Raw genomic sequence first — 18,352 nt, 5'->3', positions numbered from 1 at the left:
CTTTCCTGAATGGTTATCTGTGTCATTACCAAAAAAATAAATTAAAAATGGTGGGGGGAATTAAAGATTCCCTTCTTGGCATGTAGTTTTCTTCATGAAGGTATGATCTTCCTTTCACCTTTGGTAGTTTGGTTTCCTGGACTTAATTTTGCTCTTGTTTCTTTAGGCTTCAGTGGCTTGAAAAAGACGTCATGCTTATTTCTTTACTTTTTACTTTTCTTCTCTCCTCGGGATCTTTGAAAGTATTGTAATTTTTCATGTGAAAAACGTTTATGTTATTTTAAGAACACTAACACAAATACCTCAACTCTCAGTGAAAAGATACAGAGCAAAGCATTTACAATTACATCAGATGTTTTGGGGGGGATAGGGGAGGCAGGAAGGGGAGGCAGAAGAGCAAAAGTTCAGAGTTAAATTTAAATGAGGAATTTCCCCATATTTTGTCATTCAGCTTTTGAAACTATGACCACAACAGACAGTTTGAACTGTGACAAGAGAGAGACTGAAAAAGAAAATTTCCCCAGGCAACGTTACGCAGGTATTAGCCACAGAGCTGACCAGGAAAGCTTTTAAAGCACGACAAAATCCAGCGCGGGTGCTGCACCCAGCAGAGGAAACTCCGGCCATCTGGAGACGAGGATGACCATCAGCCACAGCAGTTTGCAAAATCGCAAGAGCTGCCAAAATTAAACCGTGAAGTCAGGCAGGAAGGCGACCAATGACCGGCGAGATCAGAAGTTCAGAGATGCCCCAGATGAGCTCCCAACAACAAGTGTGGCCGACGTACTCCCAAGTTTATTAAGGATGTTGAGAGGAGGGGAAAATATCCGCGCAGAAGATGCCCAGCTGGCGAGGAGGGACTGGTGGTGATGCTCGGGTCACTTGATGAATCCCATTGGCCACGTCCCCGGGAGATCCCACCCATCTGCAAGTGCAAAATAAATCTCTAAAGTTGTATCTCGTGTACCACTTGACCTTATTGCTTTTAGCCGGCTGACTTTATATCTACTTATTTATTATTATTTTTTTGTTCGGACCCTAAGAGGGGCTGGAAGGAGATGAATTTTGAAGCGGCACCTTTCACCACCCTGCAGTACTACCCCGATCCCTGCATCCAGCGGTGAGTCTCTGAGCGTGACGTAACCCCCTCCTATCGCAGGTTTGATCTCGGTGTCTTGTGTAATTGTTAACTTTCCTGCTATCGTCCGGCGGCAGCTGGGCTGCACGCGGAAAAAATGTGCCGCTCTCTTCATGCTCAGTGGAGCTTATTATTATTTTTGGCTTTCTAACAGGTTACTGTTTAATTATAGGCATCCGCTTAAGATATCAGCCTTTTCCTCTCTGGAGTTAGAGGAAAAAATATATGATAAATAACGTGAAAGCTGATAGTATCTTTTCCCTGTGTTTTGGAGGTGAAGGTTATTCGGTGCTTTGGGACATGCAGGAGTTGCTTTTGCTTTCTATAGTGTATTTATTTGTTTCTTTAAATGAAAAACTCATGGAAAGAATATAAACTTAATTATTAAGCTCTGAGATTTGGGAATTTAAAGGATAAATAAATCATTTAAAAGATGCAGAGAAGAAAAAACATCTCCTAAGAGAGAGCGCTTCTCAAAGAATATTTTTTTCACTCTGTTTAACAGCCAATGTAGAGCCTGACAACCACTCTTATTTTAGCTTTGTTGTTAAGCTGTGTTTTATAACTTTCCAGCAGATAAAAGAGCATGTCCGCATGAGGTATCACGGTATCACATTGTCGGTTTGTTTGTTTCTCCCAACAGGAGCTACTATATTTAAGCATGTAAATGACATGTAGATGGTATTTTTCCAGTCGTAAAGTTCAGGGAGGTGAAATCCTCCGAGTGCGGTCGCTTGTCAAGCTGCTTTAAGGCTACTTTCTGGCTGTGCTTTGCAAAAGCCCTGCCTGGGGTCTCACCACGGCATTTGATCCGCGGAAGGGTTAACTGTTAACTCATCCTCTGCACCGTGCATGTGTTGCATAGCCATCTGCTGAAGAGAGGGCTCGGCCGCTGTGATCTCTACTTTTTTTTTTCCCCCACCCTGCTATTATGATTTGTCACAGTGTTGTTGTTTTTCCCCCTTAATGTGCGGGCGCTCGGTGCCACCCTGCGCTCGGGGCCGGTGGCGGGGAAGGAGAGGAGGGGAGCTGGGACATAGTGCGCGGTCCTTGGCTGCGCTGCTGCGGTGGAGGAATGTGGAACAAGGCCGGGGGTATTGGTTTCCCTGGCGAGACCTTCCACAACACGAACACGGGGCTGCGAGGCCATGCTTTGCTCTCCCAAACCCACCTGGGAGCTGCATGTGGCTGGGAGGAGAGCAATGCTGGAGCAGCACCCATCCGGGAGGGCAGAGTGAGGCTGGGAGCGGTGGGGTCTTTATATATCATTTAAATATTGGAAAGCTCAGAGGTGCACTAGCAAGGGTACGTGAGCTCTGGGACAGCTTTCCAGATGCTATGAACATCCTATCCATCCCATCCTGTGTCAAAGAACGGGTTTGTAGGATAGGCACTGCAGCTCAAGCAAAAATCCCATTGGGAGCAGGAATTAAAGAATAAAATTCCCTGGGCTGTACTTTATAGAACTATTGGGATGGGCCTTTCACACCTTTAAATCTGTATCCTCCAGCAAATCAGGCCTTTCTCTAGAAATGCTGCTCCTTAGCAGCGCGAGGGGTTTCTGTAAGTGACCATTGTGCTGTGGGAAGCCTCGGGACAGCTTGGGACAGATAAAGTTTGTGACACCCCTCGGTCATAAAACCTGATCAAGATCTGGCTTAGAGTAACAACATGTCTCAGCTGTTATGCATGTCTGTTTTCATGAACTGAGAGCGGCGTTTGTCCAGTTATTAGCGGCCATGCTCTGCGTGGTCAAAATCAGCTGGAAGTTGCTCCCTGAAATAATTTTCTTGGTGTGAGGACATTCACACTTTGAGCTTTAAGCTCCGTCAGTTGGATATCTTTCATGATACGCTGGGTGACATTCTTCTGACTGATTTAACAAAATTAAACAGTTTCATAATTGCATTTATTTTACAGTTTGAAACATTTTTGCTTTGATGTGGTTAAAGCGCTTTATTTAGCTAATACCGATATGCTTCTTTGCAATTCTGGCTGTATGAATATATCTTTCCTTAAAATTATATGCAATGAGAATATAAACAGCAAACCAATAACATTGAGCTGAGGCATGCTGGCAAAATAGCAGTCGTGAAAAGTGATTGAAACCCTGTTGAAAAGGGAGGGAACGTGGTCATGCTGACGTCCGTGTAGGTCTGTGCCCTGTTCCTGTCCGATCCTGGTGGCCACATGGGCTTCCTTTCCATGGTGGAGGTGGCTCTGGGTTATGTGTCCCAGGCTGACTCCTCCAGGAGCCATGGGACGAGGTGGAAGGGGAAGCAGTTATAAATCCCAGTTAGTGCTAAGATTTGTGGCTTAGATTTACCCCCTGCCACTGCTTCGTCTATGCAGCCCTTCACTTTGGGGGTGTCTGGCAGGCAGATAGGGTGGGAGCCAGCTGAAACATTTCCTTTGTCAAGAGATGAATGCAGGTCACGTTCAGGAGGGTTCACTGATGTGCCATTATAATGCTTGCATGCTTACTGCCTGTTGTTTCACCGCACTGCATCCAAACAGTGCAGTAATACAGTGCCACAGATGAGAAAAAGAGTTGGGTGCCTGGACTGGCAGCTCTGCACCTTAGGGTTTAGGCAGCCCCAGTCCCAGTCTCAGCAGTTTCTGCCCCATCTCTCTCATTTAGGCTATTTAATTCTTTGCAAAATTTGGTTATCAAAGCAAAAGCACTCCCTGCATCTCACAAAAGGACAGACAGCTCGGCTGGGACAGGGGACAAGCAGTCTCCTCCTTTACTAGCCCTGCTTGGGTGCTGGAGCTGCACCCAGGTGAGAGGGGCACAGGGGTACCGGGCACCGACGGGATGTACATCCCTGTGCAGAAATGAGGGGTGCAGACACAGCGTGCGGCTGCCTGACGTGAGCTTGGAAAGGTACATCCAGACTCGGCTCTGCCTCTAAGCAGAAACATCTACAAGATGCTAAAACTCAGCAGCAAGAGAATCAAACCAAAACCTCCAAGTTTTTCTACTTCTGTTTCCTTTATAAAGGGATTGACATGAAATGCCTGAAATCAGTGCTAGAGCAGGCTCAGTGCTCTGACTCCTGACCCTGGGAAGGAGATGCTGTAAGGACGGAGGCACCTGTATTGAAGCCTGACCCCATGAATTGTTGTTCGGATAGTAATGTGGGAGCCGGAGCTCATCCTTTGCTGCAGAAAACCCAGGCTAGCTCTGAGTCATAAAACGACTGATGTGAAACGGGCGGGATTTCCACCTTCCAAGAAGTGCCCACCTAGCTGCAGTTGAAAGACGCTAATGCAAAAAGAAGACGGCACTGTAATTATGATCAAAGTCCAGCTGTTGAGAGCTATGTAATTAGTTTCGCTCTCCAAAGCTGCTTTTTTTTCTTCCTTTTTTTTTTTTTCCAGCTAATGCCTGGCTGGGGGAGTGATGTTTACAGATAAGTTACTTGTGTTCTTGGAAATAATGGTCATTAGGCTGTGCTTCGCCCAGGAGCTCCCTTCTTTTGGGGCTGTGGGGAATGCACCTGCTCGTGCTCTGCACGGGGTCCTGCCTGCCCTGCTCGCCCCCTCCCCGCACCCAGGCTAATTTCGGGTTGCCAGTGTTTGAAGGCATTTGCTGTGGCTCGCTCCTCCCTTCTGAATGAAAGGCCCCTCGCACTAACTGCTCTTTCCTCTTTCATTTCTGGTTTTGTGTTCTCAGCGCGATGTGAGCCCAGCCTCCCAGATCTTGCTAATAACGGGGCCGTGCTGGAAACTGGATGTCTCAGACGTGGCTCTGGGTTTTGGTTGAGGAGTTGCTAAAATAAAGAAATAAATCAAAAAGAACACAACAATCAAGCAAAGGAGAAAACATGCAACCAATTATGTAGGAAATCTATTGGTAGAAGGGAACGAGGGAAACTGTCAGAAATTAGTTGGGCACGGAAGGAAGGGAAGGGCATGGCAGCATTGTCTGCTGGGTGCTGTATCCAGACAGATTTTGGTGAGCAGAGCCAGAACTCCGGGGTTCAAAAGGGATCTTTCATCGGGAGCCTTGCACGTGTCACTTCACCTTTCTTCTTCAGTTCCCACACCTATCAGACAGGGCTGGCAAATGAATGGCAGTTATCAGATAGGAGCCTCGCCAATGTTAACGCTTGCAGTGCAGCATAAACGTGAAAAACTCTCTGTACCTCTCATCAGTGCTGATAGGCAATGCTCTCCTATCATTAATGATTAGTAATTAAACAGCAGGTTTCCTCCCTTTGGGTTGGAAGGGGGCATATTCAAGCAATACATGCAAGCTGCCCCTCCTGATCACAGGCAGCGGTGAGCAACTGTGTCCCTTCGCAGCCGTGATTCAGTGCTGGTGTCAGCAGCAATCCTTTCGTTTGGGTATTAGCTGGGGTTATTGGGGCAGAGTGGTGTCTAAGCTGTAACAGGTTAATATCTTGCAGGAGAGGTTCATCTCGTATGCAGAGCTCTGCAGAGCGCTTGCATTTGGGCTACCTTTTCCTCTTTCTTTTGCTTTTCCTCTTTCCTCGTACTGTGTGGTGCTGAATAAAATAACCTAATTCCAGGTGTGACAGGGTTGACAAGTCTAATCTGCTGTCACCTTTGAGATGGGAGCCCAGATTTGCCATGCTAGCAGAAAGACCTGAAGCCAAGTGAGGAAAGCCACGTGGCTTCGCATAGGTCTTTTTGCAGAAACAGCCAGCGGTACAGCAGGTACTTTCCAAAGACACAGAGAGGGGCCAGAAACAGTCCTGAGCAGCTCGTGGTGTGTTTGGCGTGGTTGATGCCTCCTGGAGGAGAGAAAGGTGGAGGGGAGCTGGGGAGAGGCTTTTTTCTTGGCCTTGTTGCGCTCTCCTGTGTGCAGGAGGTGGTGGTCTCACGGCTGTGTTTTCACCCCTGGTAGAAATCCTAAGGGGGTTCCCTGGATGGACCAGGCGTGCAGGAGGGGCAGCGTGTGGTGTGCTGAGCCCTAGCACGGCGTGATCCTGTGGGTGGGAGGGCTCCACGGCACAGCTCCGCAGGGAGGGCACGCTGCCACCATTGTGCCTCTCAGCTGCCCCCCAGCACCCTGCCGAGGACATGTGGTGGTGGGAGCGGAGGTGTTTCTCTCACCTTCAAGGTCTGTTCTTTGCTTTTTTTCCTGCTCTTATACAGCAGTCTCTTCAGAAGATGGAATTAGAAGATTTACAAAACACTGCTCAAGAGCATCACGTTAACTCCATTTCTCTTAAGTTCTCTCTTCCCAGCAGAGCCCTTGCAGTCTGCTTTTCCCTCGCTGCCCTCCTCCATTTAGCCCCGACCAGACCTCTTTGCTCTGTGTCAGAGAAACCTCATTGTGCTGAGGCTGTCACAGCCCCTTCCCAGCCAGTGCCAAAGACATCACTTTTCTCTTTTCCTCCTCAAAGCAGTACAGGCTCTTCAGAGTGTCAAAAAATAAAAAAATAATATTTGTCTGCTTGGAGGTCCTTTTAGTGCTGCTTAAAGGATTAAGGGGGAACCAAATTGACCGTTTTCTGTTTTTTCCACCTCTCAAAGGACTGGAAGGAGAATGTGTAAAGACTTTCATGTGGTCCTTTTTGCTTTGAGGAGAGAATACCTAATTCATAGGATCTTGCTCAACTTCAACTTCCAAAAAAAAAGCTGAAGAGATTAAAGAATCAAGTTCTCAATAGCTCATCTGTTTAGAGATGTTTAGGGTGTTGGTGGTACATGCTATAAATATAATCCCGTGCTGATTTGTGTGGTACCTCCCTGATACAAGCTGACTTGCAACGGCTCCTCTTATAAAACAAGGATTTTATAACCATGGAATAAGAAATCAAGGAAACCTGGGTATTTATTTGGTGCCTTCACAAGGAACTGAGCTCTGAGCTAGTTTTGCACTTCTGTGAAAACCTTTGTGGGAACTCAGGCATTGTGGTGGGAGCCAGCAGTTACACTCCATACGCATTTTCACTGCTGTTCACTTTAATTTTTTGAGGAGCTGTAACCTGTGATCAAAACTGAAATAATTAGAAGGAAAATGCCTCATTCTAATGGACTTCTGAGTGCTGTTTGACTAGGTCTGCTGCTAATAAATAGATAATATCCTTCCACCTGCTTATATAGCCTCATGAAACATCCGTACCTGTTCCTAAGGCTTACCCGTGTGTTCTTGGTGCCTGATTGCAATGACTTCCCGTGGTGTACCAGACCATCACCCTGTGGGATTTTGCTGCTGAGTCAACTCCTGTCAGGTGTTTGAATGCCACAGGTGGCCTGACATAATGAACGCTGATGCAGATGAGCAAGGGGAATTCAGTTAGTGCATGGAGCTATAAAGAGAACAGCCGCCCCAAAGAGTGAGCAGGGGGAAACCCTGCTGTAAGTGATCAGGGGTTCAACAGGCTCTTTGCAACACACAAATAATTCTGTTTACGAAACCTTGCTGGGGGGAGGTTCAAGATGCCTGTTTAGTATGTTGGTCTGCCCCTAAGTTGATGCATGCTGAAATAATGCATGGAAAGAAGCTTGCAATGTGAGCAGCAGCTCTGAGAGATAGCACGAGCATTAGGTGGTCACGTAACACAAGAATAAAAACCTAATATTAAAAAAAAATCCTTTACATTTTCTTCCAACTTTGTTCATTTTTGTTTTTGAATTTTCTTCTCAAAACATGCAGGCTGGCAACATTATTCCTGTTGGTGGTGGAGCTGGGAATTCTGGTGTACTCGTAGCACTCCAGGAGCTAGTGCTTTAAGATAATCACAAGCAAAAATGATAAATCACATTAGGTGTGGCAGTGTATTGATAAAATTATAGGGAGCCAAGCCTGTAATTTCCTAACACCAGGCATAGTTGCACAAGTAAGGGTTCCGTGAGCACAGCAGGTATTGTTCCCATACACACTAGCAGCATTTCCGATAAGCAGTTTACTTGTCCTTGTCTTCCAGGACTATAATCTGTTCTTATTTCTTTGTCCTTCATCTGCCCTGTCTTGCAGCTAATTTGTGACGTAGAGAAAGGTTTTTGCAAGTGCTCTTATTTTTGGGAGAAGGATTCTCTGCCCTTGGGCTTAGCAATAGCTGGCCTGCCACAGAGTTGCTACAAGCTGAAAAATGCAGCCAGCATCATATTTAGTAGAAGACCTCATTTTCCAGTAGGAGCATCAATGGTGGCAGGGGTAGGAATGGAAGTTTTGGGTTTTTTTATCATCCAAAGTACATTGGATTTAGCAGGTTGGCTGTGAGGTAACAAGTGAGACCTTCAACCAAATTCACAGTGCAGGACTGCACCTAACATCTGTTTTGCTGGTGTTTCTGGTTTGCATTTTAATTATTTACTGAACCACAGGATGTTGCTCTTTGCAATTTCCTGCTTTTAAAGAGTTCTAGGGACTTTCTGCATTATCGTGATGATTTACTTTATTTTTGTAAAATTCAACCTTCCCGAGAGAGTTTGAGAGGCTTTGTAAGTCCCCTGAGTGGTTAATCAATAAAAGGGTTTGTGTAACCAAAGACTAAGGTGGCTTTCGGAAGAGTAGGTGCTGCAGGGAGCCAAGAGCCTTGCCTGAACGCTCAAAATGTCACGAGTCTTTTGCTGTAGACAGTCTGTGAGACCCTTCTGTCCTAAAAAAGAATCACGTATTTCACGTTCGCTGTCTGGGGAAGCTGTCCTTCTCCTCTTTGATTATATTTGTATGACTAAATGCTCTGCCGTGTGTAGTATCCTGGGGCTGAAAACCAGCATGGGCTGCAGGATTTCTCTTGCTTTGCTCCCTCCCCGTGGGGGGACTGTATCGAAACCTGCATGGGATGTCCCCTTGCTGGGATGTCCCCTCACCAGCCCCTCCTCAGGGCAGCCAGATTTGGGGACTGTCTGCCCTGTGTGACCGGGGACAGCAGCATCTCAGCACCTGCTGCTCGGCGTGCTGGGCTGCCCAGTGCCTTCCCCTTGGGCAAACCAGCCCCAAGAGCTGTTGGGAAGGCCCCGGCAGAGAGAGGACCGGATTCCTGCACGCATCAAAAAGGCTCGCATCTCAGCACATTTAAAATAAATTGTCCTTGCTGGAGCGTGGTGGTGTCCTGGGGAACGCGTGCCCTTAAATGCCACCGATGGTGATATGGCACATGCAGGAAACCTCTGCCAGGCTCTGCTCGGAGCTGAGAGCAAGCTGCAGGGTGCTGCCCCAGCGCTGCAGAGACCCGAGGTGAGACCACAGCCCTCTGAGCACCTCGGTCCTGACCCACAAACTGCACTCAGCACCTCCATCCTGGGGACATGGAGGGCAGAGACCTGGGCATCTGCAGTGACCTGAGCTGGGTTTGCCTGGTTTTCCAAACTCCACGGCCACACTCTGTCACCTCTTTACCCACTGAACCTCCCAGCAGCAGGCAGAACAAGGTGCCCACGTCTCAGTTCAAGCAAGGCTGCACTGACTGTAACAGTTGCTCTGTTCTCCATGTATCTCACTTTCATTGTGCTGACAAGCAAGCTGCTCAGGAACCCAAAGAGGTCTCCCTGGCACCGTGCACGTCCCTGGTTCGGGGGACTGGCCGTGCTCGTGGCAAACCCTTCATCTGGGGACTTTCTCTTAGGCCTGCTTGGCAACGTGCTGCTGGTGGCTGGCACTTGCTCTGTGCATGCTCAGCCCTTAGGAGGAGATGTTAATTCCAAGTTCTGGCCTTTTCCAGAGCCATGTAGCATCTCGTGAGAGCCCATTCCTATACCCTGGCTGCCTCTCTGAAGCTCTGATGCGCTTGGCTGAGTTATTTTACCATCTGTAATAAATACAGCGATTTCTCGTTCTGTGTTGTGGTCTCTGCGCTGGAGTGGTGGAAGTAGGCTAGTGAAACCTGAGAGATGTTGGCTGCACGCAGCACTGCAACATTTTAGCAGACAATAGTTAAAAGAGGGAAAACCCAGGCCTCCTCGTTTCCTGTGGGAAATATTAAGAGCAAGCTCCTTGTTAAAAAATGGACAGCAACAGGCTGCTGCAAAAATTATTATTAGGTAAATGCTCGAGGGAAAATATTGATAAGCAAAGCTCGAAGAGGGGACTGGATTCAGAAAGCCTCAGGAAGGTCAGGTTTCTGACCATCGTTTTTTCAGAACAGTTTTATTTTCCTTTTTCCGTACCTAAAATCACTACAGTGCAGTGCTGAAGGCCTGTAATAGCTGTATTTTGTCATGACTGTAATCTTAAAAATGAACTCACGCTTTTGTTCCTGGGGCTGTTCATTTTATTTTCTGTTACTAATCCTTGGTGTTGCAGAGGTCTGAATAGCCAGAAGGGATGGGGTTAGCTGATTTGGGCTGCTTTTGGCATTTAATGCCTGCATTTGTCCTCCTTCACCTCAAGAAAGGAGCTGCCTGATGAAATCAGGGGCTCCCTTTGTACTGCACAGCAGCATCTAAAACTGAGCAAGTGAAACACTTTTTGTGTAGGCCAAAGGGATTTCTTTCTTCTTTTTCTTCTTCTTTTTTAATGGACTTGAATATGTTTCTGAACAATTTCCCTGTAAAGTCTACCTTGCAATTCTTCTTTTCAAACTTGGCTTAAAATTACCTCAGAATTTCGAGGGCTGGGCCTGGATTTTCCACTCCTGTCGCTTGTGAGACTTTCTCAGTGCAGCACAGCTTTCCCCTCCGCCCGGCAGCTCCCACCGCTCCCTCTCCAGATGAGCACCACCTTTAAGCATCGCTGCAGATAGGCTTGGGGCGAGGATTGGCTGCAAAAGTGAGTTAAAAATAATACAATTGCGACTGTTTCCTAATTGGTTTTACAATGCCTTTCAGAAGTGGACGGAGATTTAAATTTTCTTTTACTATTTAAATTGGGAAAGTCTCGGAACAGTGTCTCTCTGGAGATGTAAGGATTGTCAGCAGGTCCCTGTGTGCTCTACAAAGCTGGTGGCATTGCCATAGCTGAGAAATGGAAGGGCAAAGACGGGCACGAGCCCCAGCCTCGTGCTCTAACACTGGCTTCCTGAAGTGGGTTGCTCAGGCTCCTGGGTGGTTTTTTGGAGGTTACGAGGGCTCTGTATCCCATACTAGCAAGCAGCGGGCAGGAAAACTTCTTGCACGGTGGAGGACATGCTGTGGCAGCGCTTACACTTTGGCCAGAGCTTTGTCTCTCTCTGCCCCTGCTGAGAAAGGGAGTGGGTGTCTGGGCCAAGCAGAGGGGAGGGAATGTCCGCGGCCGGGTGAGGAGGTAGTTTCCAAGGATGGGTGAGAAGCTGAGGGTGGAGAAGGGGGTGTCCAGGGTGAGTGGGAGATAAGAGAGGTCTGGGAAAGTTCACAGGACGCTAACGGATGGAGGAAAAAGAAATAGGGGTACTTTGCTGTGACAATTAGGGGATGACGCCTGGTTCTGGTGGAGCAATTAGCTGCTTGGAGCCCTGAGGACAAAGAAATGCCTCTGACATGTAGAAGTGGTCACTGTTGTCAGGCTGGTAATGATAAGATGTAGATAGCAGATGCGGCGGTGGGTTGCTGCTGACTTTCTGCAGCTGTCTGGTTTCCAGAAGCAGTTTGCAGTGGGCTGTGCAGTGCCCAGGCCGGGAGCCCCTCAGCAGGGCTGTGTTGGTGCACGGAGCACCCTTTTCTCCCCAGGGAGCTCTGCTGGAGCAGGGTGCCGGTGTGGGGCTGGGGCTGCAGTGATATAACGTGCTTCGAGGGGACACCGCGGAGCTGAAAAGGTTGCATCCACTGCAGGCACAGTCAAACGCAAGATGACTCTAACTGAAAGAAGATGATGAATGGGAGAAAATCCCCCTCGTGTTTTTCAGCATGGTGAATGAGGAGGATCATTCCGTGCAGGCAGTTTCACTTTCTTTGATATAGGTCAGTTTTGTCCTCGCACTGAAGGCTCGAGCAAAGAGCAACCGGAAAGCTGAACCATCCTTCCTCCCCCTTTCTGCTCCACTCACACACATACACCCCCAAAAGAGAAAATTAAGTCACAGGGAAACTGGGATACACTTAGAGCAGACTCTACCAGAATGCTGAGTTTTTGAAGCCATGCAGTCAGCATTCCTCTGAGACAAAACTGCTTTAATTCTTCTAAATATCATACTCCTCATAGCTGAAGCAGGGTATGTACAATACACGTATCGTTTGCCTAGAGAATAGGAAGAAGCTCCAGGCCTCCCTAGGCTGTCCTCGATAGATGCTGTAGGACCCCAGGACCCCAGCAGAGTCACAGAATACTTTGCTGCTATCACTCCTAGCTCCACTCACGTGCTCCCCAAATCTCCCAAGCTGGAGGCTGCTTCTGAGACTGGGGTTCACCCTTCGGGCAGTTAGCCTCTTCAGTTTTCTACTGCACATCTCTGCTGCTGGATCACTTTTTTCCTTGCAGCCCTTTCCTATAACCCATGCCGTTGTCTATACATTTCTCAGCAAGACTGCAGATTGGATCTGGGAAATGTCCAAAAAATGTGGGATCTGGGGGAAAAAAAAAAAAAAAAAAAGGATGATCATTTGAACTATCAGTGAAAGTTGTATTGTCTCAAAAAAAAAATAATCCTGTGTCAGTGTTTGTTATTCCTTACATTTGCCCTTCCAAACCCATGCATCCATCACCCTTCATCTGGAACTACTTTATAGGATTGACACATAGGAACAGTATTATATGGGAGGACAATCTGAAGGATTTAGAGAAGTAGTTGGAAATCTAGATTGCAGAGAGCTAAATCTGAAAGCTGGGCTGGAAATCTAAAGGAGCATAAATACTTTTGACTGCTGCTCAGCAGGACCTGCCTCTGCTGCAATGGGAATCAGCCTCTCTCGAGCTCCCTGTCTATCTGTGGGCTTTCCTTTTGCTCCCCCTGCTCATGGCAAGGAACATGCCTGGTTGCAGAAGTTCTCCATCGGGCGCTTCCAGGGCACGCTTGGCCAGGCAAGGGTGGCCGGGGGGCTGAGCACGCTCCTCGCTCTGGGGAATTCCAGATGACGCTGCCTGCCAGGCACACGCCTGTCCCGTGCTGCCAGACCCCGCTTCCTTCTCCTCTTGCACAGCTGTGCGCTTCATTAGGTAGCGATGTCTACAAATCACGGTGGTGTTAAAATGCAGAGCGGGGGGGAATTCCGGCAGGACGAGCGCTGCCAATTCCTCGAGTTTCAATGGTGAGGTCCGAGAAGGAGCCCCCTCCCCACTTTAAGACTAAACATCCAAGTAATAGCAAGATTCATGCAGCTAAGCGTAGTTCCCATGAATTTATAATTATTTGTTTACCGTTTGGTTTGATGCCCTTCCATGCGTAACCAGAGAAGGCAGAGACCAGCACGTGGATTGGGATTGCTAAAGCCAATCTGAGGCTGCCGACTGCTCTGCTCTGCGACTTGCTTCCCTACCAAGCTCACACCTCGTGACAATAGAGAGCTAATATATTAATATATGCATAAATGAGGGGCTGTTCAGTGGTTAACTGCTGTAAGCATACAGGAAGAAAGGTTAGTCTTTAGCCTGGACATCTGGATTTGAATCCCGTCTCTACCCTCAACTCTAAGTGTGGTGTAAAGCAAGTCACAGCATTTTGGCAGCCCTGATTTTCATTCTGGGCATCAGCATTTTGGTGCCTAAAGATAAATGAAGTCTGGGGTTTGTTGCTCTAGGAAGTGCAGTGTGTACTGTACCTGAAGATACTGAGTCTCTTTTCAATGTCTCTGCCTAGACACCCCAAATCACCAGTTCCTTTTGTGCAGCACCAGGCTGGCACTCCGGTGACCAAGGCTGTATTTCTGGCTGCACGACTGGCTTGCTGAGTAACCATGAGTAATCCTATGACCTCCTGGTGCCTTAGTTTTCCCACAGGTAAAATGGGAGTAATTATTCTGTCTTCCTTTGTAGAGCACTTTGCGAGCTATGAATAAAATGAGACACATTAGATATCATTATTTAGACATTATTAATTATTCTTTTCGTTCATTTGTATAATGTGGAAGTGCTTTCTTAATAAGAGGAGATGCTCTCTCTGCATCAAGGTTTCCTAACTACTCTGCCACCAGCTCCTTTAGAGGAATATATATTGTGAACAAACAGGAAAATCTGTAGGTTACAAAGACAGACTTCTCTGGCCCCATCTGCTTTGTCCACTGACTGAGTACTGCAAACCCAGTGACAGAAAACTGTACACCAATGAGAGGCGTTTGGTGGGGAGAAGCAGAAAGAGCCGTTCTTTATCAGTAGACAGAAAAAGAAGCTCCAAATCATTCTGCTTGTCCCTACTGTGAATGATTTCTTCCCACAAGATTTCACGCTGTGGTTTTATAATGCACAGAACCAGTATGAAGCCATGAAGCTCAGCATCTATAAACCACGCTGACAGTTTCTGAGAGTTTGCACACTGCAGGGGGGAAAGGGAAACTCAAAAACACACTTGCCAGAGGTGCTGAGCTCCAGGGAAACTAAGGAAAACTGGAGGTGCTCAGATCCGAAAGCCAACCTAGAAACTTCACTAAGGTACCTTACTCTGATTTCCCAATATAATCAACCATTAACCTGGCGCAGTCTAGAGTGTTGAAACTCCAAGTGTGTTTTAGAGGGGAAACCGAAGAAAACCATGCCATCCCCTGGCCGTGGCAGCCTTATATTTGTAAGGAGATTGCGGGTCCTCAGCACGCACCACAGGGGTGCTAAGTTGTGCCCTACATCAGGTCTAACCCTGTACAAAGCAGGAGAAAAGCAGGAAAGAGGAAAGCAGGAGATATCTGCCTTTAAGGTCGAGGCTGCACAGGAGGGTCTGGGCATGCTCTGTATAAAACCCAGGTCTTCCTTTCTACAGGACTTCCTGCCTTGTCCCAGTGGTAAGTTAAGCCTTAGCATTTTGGATTTAGCCCTTTCTAAGAAAGGTTGTGTGTAGTGAGAGTTAGCTTTTTAGGTGGGGAACACTGCTGTATTGCAACAGTTGAGTTTAATGTTTTTCTGTCGTTGTTTTCTGGGGCAGAAAGAGACTTTTTTTTTTGTTGTGTGTGTTGTTGCTTCTCCTTTATGTTTTTGATGCGAATGTGGGAAGGGGAAAAGGTGATAAAAGAGTAGAAAGTATGTGGTTAGAATGAGATAGTGGGAGCTGCAATGCCTTGTTTTCCCCTGGCTCCCCCACTGGCTCAAGGGTGCTGGGCTGAGCAAACAGCCCTATTTTTACCAGGGTTGGTAGCAGTGTTAATGGACTAAAACTTGTGAAAACCCAAAGCTATGTTAGCTAGTTTTATTTGACTTTTAAAATGCGAAGCTTAACATTCCAAGTGGGCGCAGCTTAGAGGAGTGTGTGCTGCTCTCCCTGCCAGTTTGCAGAGCTCTTGCTCGTCAGTGTGATGGCAAACTGATTCAGCTGGGGTGCAGCCCCGCTCCGGTGGGGAAATGATCTTCAAATCAGCAATGTTTGGAAGCAAGAGGCTTCAGCCGACAGGGTGAATCTGGCAAAGTGCTTTCACCTGGAGTCTGGGCTGTGACCTTTTCAGCTCGTGCAGGATAAGCAGGGTAGGGCTGGGTTAGGCCTCAGCAGGAGGCCATCCTGGGAGCCAGAGGCTGAGGAGCAGTGCCACAGCACAGTGCCAGCAAGCCCTGTGCTCTTGGTGAGATTATGCCTCTCAGAGAAGATTTAAACTGCTATTTATTTTAATTAAAGATCCCTTGGTGGCTTCTAAAGGAGGGGACTTGTGAGTGTGATGTCCTATTCAGCTCCCAGCTTAATGGGGGCTATAAATCCCTCTGCAGTTCCACTTTGGTGCGCTTATAGCTTGTGGCAAGCTGCCTGCTGACTATTTCAGCTGTTAATGCAGTGAATTAAGTGTATAGTTTGTGGATTTAAAGCAGAGGGCGGGCCCGACAGGACTTACTGTGGTGCTTTGTCCTGTCATAGTCAGTGTTTTGGTACAGCAGGCTGTGTTTAGCAGCGCTATCTCCTGTGATGCACTTTGGTATGAGTGGCTGCGGGTGAACGGGGTGTTGTTTAAGTGTCTGTTAATAAAAAAAAAAAAAAACAGCAGCTGGTAGGAACAATTTAAACAATGCAAAGTCATGCTCTCTTGTGATTAACTTCAGGCACTCAGGGATTATTTTACTGAAGCTGAGGGCTTGCTGATGTGGGGAAAGACAATTAACTGGAGTAGTGAAATTTGTGCATAGGTCTTGCTCAGTCTTCAGCTGTTATTTTCTAGTTGAAGAGCAAATTCGCTTACTTTGGTAGACTGTTTAGTAGGCAGAGGTTGGTCAACCATCTTAAAGCCTGCTTGTTAAGGAAAATACCACCAGGTTTAGATTTTGGAAACATCACAGGGAAGGAAACAGCTTGGCTTGCATGCAGAGAGGGTTGAAGGAGTCTAAAATCTTGCTTCTGTGAAAGCATTAACCAGGGAGCTTCTTTTGTTTGATATGGGGAAATGTGCCTTTTGGCCATCAGGTAAAACCTGCTGGAACTCTTTTTCAGAAAGGGTATGCTGGGAGCTTGGTTGGGGCAAGGGTATGAAGATGACACAGCTGGAAAAAGCTTCTCCAGCGAAGACTGGAGTTGGGTTTAGTACAGGGACGCATCAATTGTGTCCTTTGGTGGTGTGATGCAACACGCTGAAAGCTTCAAAGGTGCAGAATAAGAAACTTTCTGGCTCTATCACCCTGTACAGCTAGTGCCTTCCTCCTCTCCTGTGCTGTGGGCACTGTGGGGAGTACTTGGGGTAGGTCTGTGAGAAGCAACTTTTGCTTTGCTGCCATGTGGGGCTGCAGAGGGGGCAGGGCTGAACTGGTTGCTTGGTCTTCTTGTGACCTAGGGTTTTGTGAACCAGAGATGGGACGTGTCATGGCATGCAGCAACCTCACTGCTATGAGACTTCAGAAGAACGAAGGTCTCTGAGGAAGGTCTCTTGTGAAAGCTTTTTCTTGGTGAAATTGTTTCCTGTGTAAGTAATAGTGAGCTGGTGTGGCTGCCTGTTGTCAGTACCTTGGGACTGAGTTCCTAAAAAGTGTTTGTTAGTGTTTAAGTCAAGGCCGCTTGTGATAAGTGGCAGAGCAGCTGTGGATCTTCCTTCACCTGAGGCCATGCTGTCCTGTTGCTTTCCTCCAAAGCTTGTTGTAGCAGTGGTGCTCAGGTTATACAGCAGGCTTTAGGCTAGATCTGTTTGTCTGGGTTTCTGTATGGCACTCCTGAAAGTGCCTCACCAGACTGAAAGCCTGCACGGAGTAATTTCTGGTACTTTGTGGGATAACTGCTGCTCTCAGAGGACTCGTGATTATTTATTCACATTCAGTGTGAGTATGTGCTCACATCAGGGAGATGGAGCTATTAGCTTTGGTACTTCTGTTTTATTTATTTTTTCCTCTGGATGTTTTAGAGGGTGGTGTTTTTATTTAAAATAAAAGATGAGCAACTTCTAAAGTGATACTTTCACCTATTTTTAAGGCACGCTCAGCTGTGATCTGGGGGCTGAAACCACTTGATTTCTGTTAGTTTTCTTAAGCTATCTGCCCTTTTCAGACAACATGCAGTTTGTGAGCAGCAGCAGTGAAGAAAGCCTAGCTTTTTGCAGACCTGTGTCGTTCTCAAAATGTGAGAGGCCTTTTAAATTCACTGAAGAGCTAGATTAGCTCCTCTGACAGCAGTCAGTAATAGATGCTTCAGGAAAAAAGTAGAGCAAAAGAACAACTGTAGTTTGTTCATTCATCCATCTGAGACACTATTAATTTTGGCAGCTTAATAAGTTAGGGTCTTCCCTGCAATTTGTTTAGACTGTTGTGCTAAACAGCACCAAAATGTGCCAAAACAAATGTTAGTCTAATTCTCCTTGGAATCCGTTTATAGTCTTGGCTTCTGTCACAGCTGCTCCTCTGGCAGGGACTACCGCTGTTTACTAGCATTGTGTTGAAACAACTCGTATATGAAAATCTTGTGGGGTGCCCCCATCTTTGTAGGAGGAAAAGCAATCACCTGACTGATGTTTTAATTAAACTGAACTGAGGGTTTTTTGTCAAGTGCAAATATACTCGAGAAATTCCCCCTCGTGTCCCTGCAGCCGTTGAGTATTTTGACCCGGGCATAAAAGCTGCTGCGTTTCAATTTAGAAATGGGCCAGTGGGATGAGAATGTGCAGCTGTGGAAGGCGCGAGTGCTCCGGCTTCGTCACCGCTCCTCTTGGGCCCACCTATTTCTGTGAGGCTTGTGGGAGCTTAAGGGGATAAAAATGGCCAAGGTAATTAGCAGAGCTGGCAGAAATCAGCCAAGAGGGCTCAGAAATTATTGGAGGTGAAAGGCAGTACAGAAGCAGGCA

The 18,352-nt window shown here is 47.1% G+C and overlaps 1 protein-coding gene across 6 annotated transcripts in view; it reads left to right on the top strand.

The window, feature by feature from the left end:
* The window catches only part of TP63 (tumor protein p63), a 154,532-nt gene that overhangs the window by 51,138 nt on the left and 85,042 nt on the right, over positions 1–18,352 (top strand). For 4 of the 6 annotated variants that reach the window (XM_083848016.1, XM_083848014.1, XM_083848015.1 and 1 more), the window contains exon 2: positions 452–1,120. In XM_083848016.1, coding sequence (XP_083704142.1) covers positions 1,059–1,120 — 62 coding nt within the window. In that variant the 5' untranslated portion in view covers positions 452–1,058. Of the gene's footprint in view, positions 1–451; positions 1,121–14,823; positions 14,900–15,523; positions 15,668–18,352 lie in introns of those variants that run through there. The other 2 variants (XM_083848018.1, XM_083848017.1) reach the window with 2 other exon arrangements.

Source organism: Anser anser, assembly GCF_964211835.1.
Source record: "Anser anser genome assembly, chromosome: 9".
Classification (NCBI taxonomy): Eukaryota; Metazoa; Chordata; class Aves; order Anseriformes; family Anatidae; genus Anser; species Anser anser.
The sequence above is the reverse complement of the archived record's forward strand: the minus strand, read 5'-3'. Positions and strand labels throughout refer to the sequence as shown.